The sequence below is a fragment of the Neovison vison genome, chromosome 9, assembly GCF_020171115.1.
Source record: "Neovison vison isolate M4711 chromosome 9, ASM_NN_V1, whole genome shotgun sequence".
Taxonomy (NCBI): domain Eukaryota; kingdom Metazoa; phylum Chordata; class Mammalia; order Carnivora; family Mustelidae; genus Neogale; species Neogale vison.
The window spans coordinates 77210458-77222180 of NC_058099.1; the positions used below are offsets into that span (position 1 = coordinate 77210458).

The window sequence follows — 11723 nt, forward strand, 5'->3', positions numbered from 1 at the left end:
TAGCCGTTAGCTCTGTTGCAGAAGGTCCATCCTCTGTATTTTTCTTCTGTTGGGCATTCCTCCTCCTAGTCACTTTGGTGGGAGAAGACTGAACAGATGTAGCTGGATGTATCGACTCTGGTGCAGTCAAGGTGCACCCTGGAACACTTCCTGATCTCCGTCTCAGAGAGAAGCCTCAGTCTGGGTGCAGAGGCTGAATAAATTCCCCCTTGGACGCTGGCAGTGCAGGTTCCAAGTTAAAGACCCTGGGGGCGCAGGATCTTTTGCTCGTCCCCAAAGCCAAGGCAGTGGAGGCTGTCTGGGAGCTCCTGACCGCCAGAGAGGTTCCAAGCAGCGATCGCACACTGAGATTTTGCCGCCGGCCCGGGCTGGGAGTGCCTGGCTTGCGCGCACCTCTTTTCAGAGGCGGCTGTGGGTCGGGCGCGCGTCTGGGGCACTGAGAACGGGGCGCTGGTCCGGAAGCCGCAGGCTGGGCTTTTGCGCGCCTCTGTCCGGGGAAGAGTTTCGTGCGCGGGCGCGGCTTAGACTTTGAAACAATGGCCTCGGGGTCAAGAAGCGCCCCCGGGCCTTAGAAACCCAGGAGAGCTGGCGGGACGTGCGCGCGCATCTCAATCTTTGTGGTAGGGCTAGCGCGTGTTCTGCAGACCGGCGCAGCTCCCATCCCCTCACAGGAGCCGGAACCCACGCGCTCTGGGGCGCGCTGGCGGCTTAGGGACCAGGAGCCGGTTTCTCCGCCGCACTCTCTCTGCCTCCGCGCCGGGGAGGCCGTCTGGGACCGGGGACTCAAGCCCCTGTCCCTAGCCGCCCTGATTCCCACAATTTCCCCCTGCAATCCTTTGCTCTTTTGGAGTGCTTTCAACCAGTCTCCAAGTTAATGCTGGTCCCCAGACGCAGGGCACTCTCGCTCGTATCGGGGTATTACTCTCCCACCGGTCGCCTCTGGTGGCTCCCTCCCCCTTTGGTTTATCTTCCGATATCAGTCCGCCGTTCCCATTCCGCTTTACCTGCTCACTGGTGTCTTCTGCCCCTGTAGAGATCCAGACGTGTATAATTTAGATCTCAGGCTGATTTCATGGGTGATCGGAGTTCTTTGGTAGGTAATCAGCTCACTTTGGGGTACCAGCTGAAAAGACACCTCTTCCTAGTACCCCGCCATCTTGTTACCTCACTTATGAATTTAATGACTCTTATATTTTGGTTGTAATTCCATCATTGTCCCTGTACTTATCCTGCTTTATGTTCTTTTTTTCTCTTTTCTTATCTTCCTTTGGATTCATTGTACATTTTAAATTTTTCTGTTTTTACTTCATGAGCTCAGGCTTTACACTTGTATTCTTTATGGTTTTGGTGGTTTTCCTGGAGCGTATACCATACGATCTTGATCGAATGAAGTCTAATATAATTGGTATTTTACCCTTTCCCGGAAAATACAAACACTCCAATATATGCCATTGGCATATACTTTAATTATCTGAATGCGTGAATTTTTTATAAGGTCGACTTTTTATAGCTTAGCATTAGCACTGTGAAACTTTTAGATCCCCCCCCCATTTGAACATTGTAGTACATGTGAAGTATTAAGATGAATGGCAATTTCTTGTTTACATAACTTTGTGCTGATAAAACAAAAATTGATGTTAGAGCTTGCTGGGCTGGATATACCCGAAAAAAAGTTTCTTTAGAGGACACATAGAGAACTAAGCCACACATGCATGCGCACGTGCACACACACACACACACGTTCCTGATACACAATTTGTTCAGCTTTTGATTTCCAAGTTCTTTTTTCTCCCAGGACTATCAGTTACCTATCTTTTATCTCTTTGTGCTTGGGCTTTCTTTGGTACTGAGGGAAGGCTTTCAAAAGTTCACCCTACCTGTCCCCAGCTCATCTCCTTTGCTGCCACTTCCGCCATTTGCAATTCTTTGTCCACTTGCAACTTTCTTCTCTCTTGTTACCACTTGGATTTCCCTCAGAAAGGCCAACCGTTTATAAAGACCAACAAATCAGAGTGCTTCAGGATGACAAACCAACCAGTCACAGTGTGTGGGGCATTTTCTTTGAGTACTTATCTCTTCAGGCTCTCTCTCTGTCGTTGCTTCCTTTTCAAAAGTTTTTAGCCTTCAGAACGACCCTGGATGCTGGTGATCATCACGTCAGAAGACTCACCAGTGGAGAAATGAGAGTTTTGGGTACCGTTAAGGTAGTTGTGGTTTGGGGCAATGTACACTTTATTTTTAACCATTACACACATACAGAGGTTCTCTATTTTAAAAATGTGCATCTCTTTTCTACAAAGAATGAAAAAATAATAGAACAACAACTTCTTGTGGATCAACTGAGTGAAGAACTATCAAAACTTAACCTGTCAATGACCTCTTCAGCTACGGAACCTTGTGGAGACGGACCAGACACCAGGACAGCCACGAAGAGGCCATGCACTGTACCCTTTGATTCTCGTCTGGGACATTACATTTATATTCCAGCCAGACCAGGTTCCAGGAAGGTAATGTCGAGACATTGATCTCTTTCTGATTTTGAGATTTAAAAAATATTCTTTATGATATCACAGTGTATTTGCATGATCTCAGCAGGGGTTTTTTTTCTGTTTGATTTCATGGACTTTTATGCATATTCTTTCTTTTTTCATCAGGCATCTTTTTTTTTTAATTTATTTATTTGACAGACAGAGATCACAAGTAGGCAGAGAGGCAAGGCATCTTTTAAATAATAAATTAATAAATAGGAGAATGTATAGTTATATTTGGAAGAAATAGTTGATGATGATGTCTTTATTCACCGAGGAGAAAAAGCTATCCTTTGCCATCATATTTTCAGACATGCTTTAGTCTGATAGCTTCATGAATTTTTTTTCTTTCTTTAGCCACACCAAGGTTGTGGGAAGATTGGAGGGTATTTATTTTGATTTATTTGGCCTGTTTTGTTATTTTCAAAATGACATTTATCTGTTATTCGGACTTGCCAAGCTAACATAATCAAGTCTCTGAGGATTAGTATGAAGTTTCATTTTAATTTTTGTTTATAAATATTTGCGTGGGTGGTAAATACATGCACATAGATTTTTCTTGAAAAACAAGGAATCTCAGGACACCTGGGTGGCTCAGTTGGTTAAACACCTGCCTTCAATTCAGGTCATGATCTCAGGGTCCTGGGATCGAGTCCTGCATCCGGCTCCCTGCTCAGTGAAGAGTCTGCCGCTCCCTCTGCCTGCTGTTCCCACTGCTTGTGCTCTCTTTCTCTGACAAATAAATAAATAAAATTTTAAAAAAGAAAAAAGGAAAACAAATCTCTAGGGCGATAGAATTCTCTAATGGAAAAAGATTAAGTAGCAGATTCATGAATTTTGGTTTCTGTTGATTAGTTTTATGAAGGGAAATGACTTGTTTGGGTCTCTGAGGGTTACAGTTAAAGGGATGAGTAGTAGGAGAGGTGTCAGAGGCTGTGCCCTCAGGCAGGCTGGGTGTGAGCAGCTCTGTGCATAGGCCTGCAGTACATATGCCTAAACCTGTGTGAGCCCCAGGGTCCTTTTCTGTCAGACTGGGGGAGATGTTAAGGAGGGCATAGAAGATTTACATGAGATAGTGAATTGGAAACTGGCACAGTGCGTCTCTGGCACATGCACTCGGGTTGCATCTCTTGTGTCCCAGGCTCGGGCCTCAGAGCAAGCAAGACAGATGCTCCTCTTACCTGAGAATACTCACCTATTCTGGGTGATTGGGTTTTAACATTTAAATCACTATTATTATTTTTTAAAATATTTTATTTATTTATTTGACAGAGAGAGACACAGCAAGAGAGGGAACACAGCAGAGGGAGTGGGAGAGGGAGAAGCAGGCTTCCCAAAGAGTAGGGAGCCTGATGTGGGACTTGACCCTAGGACCCTGCGATCATGACCTGAGGCGAAGGCAGACGCTTAACCGACTGAGCCACCCAGGCGCCCGAAGTCACTGTTATTATTAATCTTAGCTTTACTTTGTAGAGTTATTGACATGTTCTTTATGGCTAAATACATCATAAATTTTCGTGGAACATGACAAAGGGCACATTCTTTGCAGGATACAAATTTGATAACTTAATTCAACTTTAAAATTATATATCTTTGGGGCACCTGGGTAGCTCAGTGGGTTAACCCTCTGCCTTCGGCTCAGGTCATGATCTCAGGGTCCTGGGATCGAGCCCCACATAGGGCTCTCTGCTCAGCGGGGAGCCTGCTTCCCCTTCTCTCTCTGCCTGCTGCTCTGCCTACTTCTGATCTTTGTCAAATAAATAAGATCTTTAAAAAAAATTATATATCTTCTGTAATTAATTAACTATTGGCAAGTAATGGGAAAGAATTTTCCGTTTCTTCTATTCTTTTGTTTTTTAAAAATAACATTTGGGTGTTCTTCCCCCTGATTACAAAAGTCATACATACTTAAGCTTTCTCAGTCTTTTTCTTTTTTTACGACATTCATATATACACATTCAGAAGAGCAAAATCCTTAGTTTTGTTTTGTTTTTCTAAAATTTTCTTTCTACCCCGAAAGAGCCCTGTTAGCCACTAAAAGTTGGGGAAAGGAAGAAGATACAAAAGTTACAGGATCAGCAACTTGGGGGATGGGGGTGGTTCTCTTTCTCCTGGCGTGTGTCCAGGAATCCAGGCCACCTCTCTTGTTTGGGCTGGTTGCTGCAGCAGGGGCAGGCTTGCATGGGAAGACGCATTGTATGGCCAGCCCTGTCCTGCTTACTGTTCCTTTGTTCTAAGAGTGAGGTGAGGGTTTCATACTGATTACCAGAACTAACTGAATTACAGTGAAGAGGACATCTGAAATGCCACTTTATTTTCTCCCTGGAGTTTTGCTTCCTTGGTAGAAGTCTAGCTAATATTTTCTAGCTCTGCTAATTTCTTTTAGAGGTCATTAGCTCTGATATTTTCTTGAAGTGCAAATAGACCTCATATGAGGAAATATTTCTTTTGCTCTATTCTTCATTGGAAATGTATTTTTTTAAAAGATTTTATTTATTTATTTGACAAAGATCATGAGTAGGGAGAGAGACAGGCAGAAAGAGAGAGGGGGAAGCGGCTCCCCGCTGAGCAGAGAGCCCCACGTGGGGCTCAATCTCAGGACCCTGAGATGGCGCATGATCTGAGCCGAGGGCAGAGGCTTAACCTACTGAGCCACCCAGATGCCCCAGAAATGTATTTTTTTTTAAAGGAAATATTTCTTCTATGCTTGTTTACACATACTGGAGGGAAAGAGCAAAAAACTCTTATTTAATTTTGAAAGTATTATTTGTTATATTTATGGATGTACTTTCATTACTGGCTTTTCTCAACATATCATGAACATTTGACAGTCATTAAGTATTCTCTTATGACATCATGATTTTTAGTAGCTGAATAATAGTTATCCTAGGGGCATACAGTTGTGTACCTTTTCCTATCATTACACATTTGTTTTCAATTATTTCCTAATCTGAAAATGGAATTATAGGATATGTCTACTTATGCAGAATTCCTAATGAAATCGCCCCCCTATTTTGTTTACCTGTAAACTAAATAGTTTACAGGTAAATAAAAGAAAAAGTTTCCAAATTATTTATCAAATTAACAGGAAAAAAGAGAAAAAACACCTCTGTCTCAGTAGTACCAAAAACTTATCTATTGAATCTTGACTTAAGCTTAAAGAAAAACGTACAACAGGTTTCTACTTTCTTAACATGATAAATATGATACACTTGAAGCCAAGAGCCAGTATCATACATATGCAGGGCACTTTGGAAAGAAAAAATTAGAGGTGGTCCCAGTCAGTGCTTAAGTATAATATAATATCACAAATGCTGATGAAAACCTGGCTTGTTTCATTGATCGTAATACGTACATTTTTTTCACATTTTATCATCTTTGATGGCAGGGTATGTTTTATAATTGATGGCATGTCATGGTTTGACAGCTTTTTTTCTTTCTCGATAGAATAAAAATAATGGTGTGTCTTACAACTGATAGCATTTCAGATTTGATAAAATATGATATAAACCAGAAATAAAAGTGTGGGATGTTGAGGGAGCCAGGTGGTGGGTACTATGGAGGGCACTCATTGCCCTCCGAAACAGTGAATTCTGTTTCGCTGAAAAGAAAAAAGAAAAAAGCAATGGGTAAACTAATACACTTTTTTTAAAAAAAGATTTTATTTATTTGTCAGAGAAAGAGATCACAAGCAGGAGGAGCGGTGGGTAGCGGGAGAAGCAGGCTCCCCACTGAGCAGGGAGACTAATGAGGGACCCTATACCAGGATCCTGGGATCATGACCTGAGCTGAAGGCAGAGGCTTAACCGACTGAGCCACTCAGGCGTCCCTAATATCACTTTTGGTACTTCACATAATTGTATGCTAAGAAAACCAACCAAAGTACTCTTTTTTAAAGATTGTATTTATTTGACAGAGAGAGAGTAAGCACAGGCAGGGGGAGTGGTGGACAAAGGGAAAGGGAGAAGCAGGCTCCTTGTAGAGGAAGGAACCTGATGTGGAACTCGATCCCAGGACCCTGGGATCATGACCTGAGCCAAAGACAGACGCTTAACCCACTGAGCCACCCAGGCACCCCAATCAAAGTATTGTTGACGTATATATTTTAAAAATCTTCTGTAATCTCCCAACTTCACAAAAGTGTAAATATCTGTAAAATCTTGCTTTTTCCTGAATGAATTACATTCTTGTGTCACAAAGTTCCTGTGCATAACCCCACACTACATGTTAACAGTAAGATTTTATCTCACAGGAAGGCTTGCGATATTTCATTTTTGTTTTGCTTTCCTTTTTAATTCGTTGCATACATAGTTGCTCAGGATGAAGAATGAACACAGCAGAACACAGAGAAGATGTGTCTGCCTAGCTTAGACCAGGTTCCTTTGCTGTGCAGCTCGTTCCAGCAGGATACACCAGCGTCACAGTAGCAAAGTTACAAATTATATCTCATAAACCTTTGTGGAACTGTTGATTGAAATTTTGTACAAAATTTGTACAGTGTGTGGTGAGTGACTTGAGCAATGTTGTAGCGTATCTGATGAATCCAAATCGAATGCATCACTAGTGGGAGATTATCTTTCTGTATGATGATGTAAAACATCAAGTTCAGGTCTGGGTACAACATTTTAAGTCAAATTAGATTATTTTCAGAGAACCAGGTTGTTTAAGGACCTTGGTGAACATCTGAAGTAACTCTGGACTTACTCTGATTCAGAGGGGACATGATGCCTGTTTTCAAATATTTTAAGGCTTTGGGTGCTGGGGTGGCTTAGTCAGTTAAGCATCTGCCTTTGGCTCAGGTCATGATCTCAGGGAGCTGGGATCAAGCCCTGTGTCAGCCTCTAAGCTCAGCGGGGAGTCTGTTCTCCCTCTCCCTGCTCATGCTCTCTCTCCTCTCAAATAGATAAATAAATAAAATTTTTTTAAAAATTTGAAGGCTTATCGTTATTGTTATATTTTGTCTCTACAAGTAGGACTACAGAGAAGTCTATGGGAATGTAAAGAAAGGTTAATCCGTGAAAACTGCCAGAGATGATTTTCGAGGCCCCAGGGCTTGTGAAGGCCCCTGCAACCAGTGTTTCAGCAGAAGTTACGTTATAGATGAGAGTCAGATATGGGGTGAATAGTTGAACTCTCAGTAAGCTTTAAAGTTCTCTCTAGCCTTGTGGCTGTATAATTCTAGGGAAAAAAATGATTAGAATAAAATATTGGCTTCTAGTTGTAGACACCTCAGTTATCTAAGTTATTAATCAGCGTATTTGAGTACTTACATAGTGATCAGTACTATTTGGGGTTATGGTTGAAAGTGCTCAAGTGGGGAGCTATGGAATACAGAAGCAATTCAGGGGAAGCAGGACCCAGGACTTAGGTGGGAAGGGCCCAGGTTATAAAACCCTGTATGGGGGTACCTGGTGGCTCAGTGGGTTAAGGCCTTTGCCTTCAGGTCGGGTCATGGTCTTGGGATCTCTTGTCTGTCAAATAAATAAGTAAAGACTTAAAAAAAAATCATTTAAAACTCTTTATGAGCCCGCAAGAGGCAAAGAACACCTTGTCTTGGGTGGGATGACTGTTAAGGAATTAATTTGCTAAATATCGTTAATTATTGTGGAATTTATTTGGTCTTCATTATAAAGCTGGATCATTTGGTTTTCTTTGTAGACAGAAATTTTAAAAGCAAGTTAGAATTCTAGAGAACAAAATTTGACTCTGAATAAAAGATTTTATTTGCTCCTGAAATTAATTCCTATTCCTGTGACAAAGAGAAACCCCTATGCCTGTTTGTTGTGGGGTCAAAATGAACCTGTGCTTGTTAAATAAATACTTCTGAGTTGGTTCTTCTGTAAGTAATTACCTTCCCTACTCCCTCACACGCCAGGATGGGAAATCCACCTAGAAACTTTATTCAGCATCCATCATGGTACCAGTATGACAGATGACCATCTGTCGGTCTTATTAGGTGGCCAACAGCAGAGCTACAAAAGTCAGATATCAAGGAATCTTTAGCATTAGGAAGGCTTTTCTGGGAGGGATTATGTAAGAGACTTAAATCACTTGAATCTGTGTTATACATATTCCACTCTATGTTAAAATTTTACTAGCTTATAATTATTTCTGGTAATAAATCGAATGTTTCCTCTAATATTTCATTTGGCTTTTTTGAGAAAAACTCTGAGGTCTGGTTACAAAAAGGTGGTGAAAAAGGAAATATCTGGTGACTTAAACTAGAATAAACGAATAAAGGCAGTTTCTAAATCTTGTTGTTGTTTTCCAAGGTCATTTTAAAAAAGATTTATTTATTATTTTGGGGGGACAAGTATGTGAACAAGCATGGGGTGGGGGCAGAGGGAGAGAAAGAATCTCCAGCAGACTCCCTGCTGAGCGCAGAGCCTGATGTAAGGCTTGATCCCACAGCCCTAAGATCATGACCTGAGCCAATATCAAGAGTCAGATGCTGGGGCACCTGGGTGGCTCAGTGGGTTAAAGCCTCTGCCTACAGCTCAGGTCATGATCCCAGGGTCCTGGGATGGAGCCCCGAGTCGGGCTCTCTGCTCAGCAGGGAGCCTGCTTCCTCCTCTCTCTCTCTCTGCCTGTTTCTCTGCCTGCTTGTGATCTCTGTCTGTCGAATAAATAAATAAAATCTTAAAAAAGAAGGAAAAAAAAAAGAATCAGATGCTTAACTGACCACACCACTCAGGTGCCCCTCCAAGGTCATTTTTTGAGAGCTTAAGGTGCATTACTAGTAGAAGCATGTTATAATATAGATATTTCCCAGGCTGGGCCATGAAAATCTATTTATCCATGATACATGTTAACTGTGTCCTTAGAGCATTAAGTCGGCTATTCCTCACCACCACATGTAAAGTGTGAGTAAATCCATTTGGATTTCCTGCAGCGTAGTACACAACGTGTCATTGCCTCTTATCACACTGGATATGGCTTTCACATGGTTGGGGAGTGCCTGTGCTGTGTTTAAGAGCTGTGATGTTTTCAGTCCTGCCTCTCTTTGGTTTCATTTTTGAATCGATAGGGAGCTTTCTAGAAGGAAGAGCTGTGTAGATTCTAAAAGATGTATGTGTCCCTGGGGCACAACGGTACTGTGAAATTTATTTTGACTTTTGTATATTTTCAGTAATTGGCCATTTTAAGCGTATCTAAAAACCTCTTTAAAAACATCTTGAGTGATAGGAGAAAAATAAACATTTTTTAAAAATCCCTTTTTTTATTGGCTGGGGTACTTGTAAGGTCTACACAAGCCCTTCTGTGTACTCTCTGGATCGAGTAGTTGCCGGATTTCGAACACGAAGTCAGATGCTGCTGGGTCATTTAGAAGAACAAGATGAAGTCCTCCACTGCCAGTTTTCTGACAACAGTGATGATGAAGGATCCGAAGGCCAAGAGAAATCTGAAATTAGGTATGTTAAAAAAAATCGACTAATTTAATAAACGTATGATGCAATCAATATAGGTGTAGGTCTTTTTTTCATTAACATGTAACTTTACCATTTAATATAAGAGTAGGTAGTTTTTGCTAAATGTGTTGTCTGCTAATGTGTTATGAAACCAGTGTTTGAACACAAGTTATCCGTCTTAAAATTGAAAAATAATTTTGCATGTAGGTCTTTTATAGTTGTTGGATTTTAATTTTCAGAGAGAATATTTTTGGATTTCTTGATTTTGCTGCCACGGTGGCAACAAACATAATACGTTTCCCACTGAGTTCAGCTTGGGGGAGATAGTCTTTTGTTTTGAGGAATATTAGTAAAATTCTGTTTATATAATTAATAATTTTTAAATATTACTGTCAGTTTTGGGGAAACCAGTTTGAGGGCAGATGAGAAGACACTAACAAACAAGTTACCTTTGATCCTGATTTTTTTTTTTTTTTTTTTTTTAGATGTAGAAGTCGCTCATGGATTCAAAAGCCAGACTCTGTTTGTTCTCTTGTTGAATCGAATGACATTCAGGATCAAACACAAAAGTCAAGTTTGGGGAATGAAGGTACACAGACTTTCTCAAGTTATTTAGATTTAATGTTTACAACACTTCTCTTTTTCTTTAGTCATCAATATAAGAAATATCTAGGAGTTCTCAAAGATGGGAACTTGGTAAGTGTGCTTTCCTGGTTGGTGGAACTTCCTTTATGTTCTCTGTTCTATCTCTAATTTTTCACTCTGTACTGCTTAATAAAAAAATTTTCCCCAAAATCAATTCTGACTAGAGTTATAGGCTAAATGTCTCAGAATGGGGAACTTATATCCAAACTTGAGTTGATATTTGCATTGTACTCTGGACTACTTTAAAATACAGTTTAAGTAATTTACTAGGGCGCCTGGGTGGCTCAGTGGGTTAAGTGTCTGCCTTTGGCTCAGGTCATGATCCCAGTGTCCTGGGATCAGCCCACATTGGGCTCCCTGCTTGGTGGGGAGTCTGCATGTCCCTCTGCCCCACCCCCTGCTTGTTCTCTCTCTCTCAAATAAAATCTTTAAAAAGAGAAAGTAATGTACTAGTTGTCTACTGCTTCAGTGGTGCACCTGCCTATTGATAGTGATGCGTGCAACCTTAGAGCCAAATTAGTCTGCTGAGTGCTCAGAATGTTCTAGTATACAACTGATGAGCATCAAAACGTTTGTGTTGCCAAAACTTATGGTGATTTTTAACTCATTTCTCTTGGCCTGTGAGTGGTCAAAACATGAAAAGAAAGAGCATAGGGAATATCAATTATATAATAGATAAGTCCTACACTATGAAAATAGAGTCTCTTAACTTTGAGAGCTTATGTATGTAATATTAACAAAAATGATTATATCACAAACATTTTAAAATGTATATGTAGATAGTGCTACAAATGTTTAAATAGTGCCTACTCAAGTAGTCATTCTTCACCAGTTCAGTACTGGTTTACAATCAGGTAAGAAATTTATTCCAGAATTTAAATTAGTGCACTAGCTTCTTAACTGAGGAAGTCTTGCTGTGGGAAAAAAAAAAAAAAGAAAGAAAGAAAGAAAAGAAGTTAGCTGAATTAAAACAGTGACATAGTTGACTTACATTCCAGTAGCCACAGTGCTGGACTGTGCTTTGAGTAGTCTGGTGTAGACCGCATTCTCCAATTACAATAAAACTAGAAGTTAATGGGAAAAAATTTCAACCCTCTACCCACCCTGGAGATCTTATACCTTTTTTTTTTTTTTAAGATTT

General features: G+C 40.8%; 1 protein-coding gene across 4 annotated transcripts in view; it reads left to right on the forward strand.

Annotated features, from left to right (window-relative positions):
- Nucleotides 1-11723, forward strand: part of KIF27 (kinesin family member 27) — a 93925-nt gene that overhangs the window by 37103 nt on the left and 45099 nt on the right. For all 4 annotated transcript variants that reach the window (XM_044265807.1, XM_044265804.1, XM_044265805.1 and 1 more), the window contains 3 exons: nt 2301-2507; nt 9771-9940; nt 10423-10526. In XM_044265807.1, coding sequence (XP_044121742.1) covers nt 2301-2507; nt 9771-9940; nt 10423-10526 — 481 coding nt within the window. The remainder of the gene's footprint in view (nt 1-2300; nt 2508-9770; nt 9941-10422; nt 10527-11723) is intronic.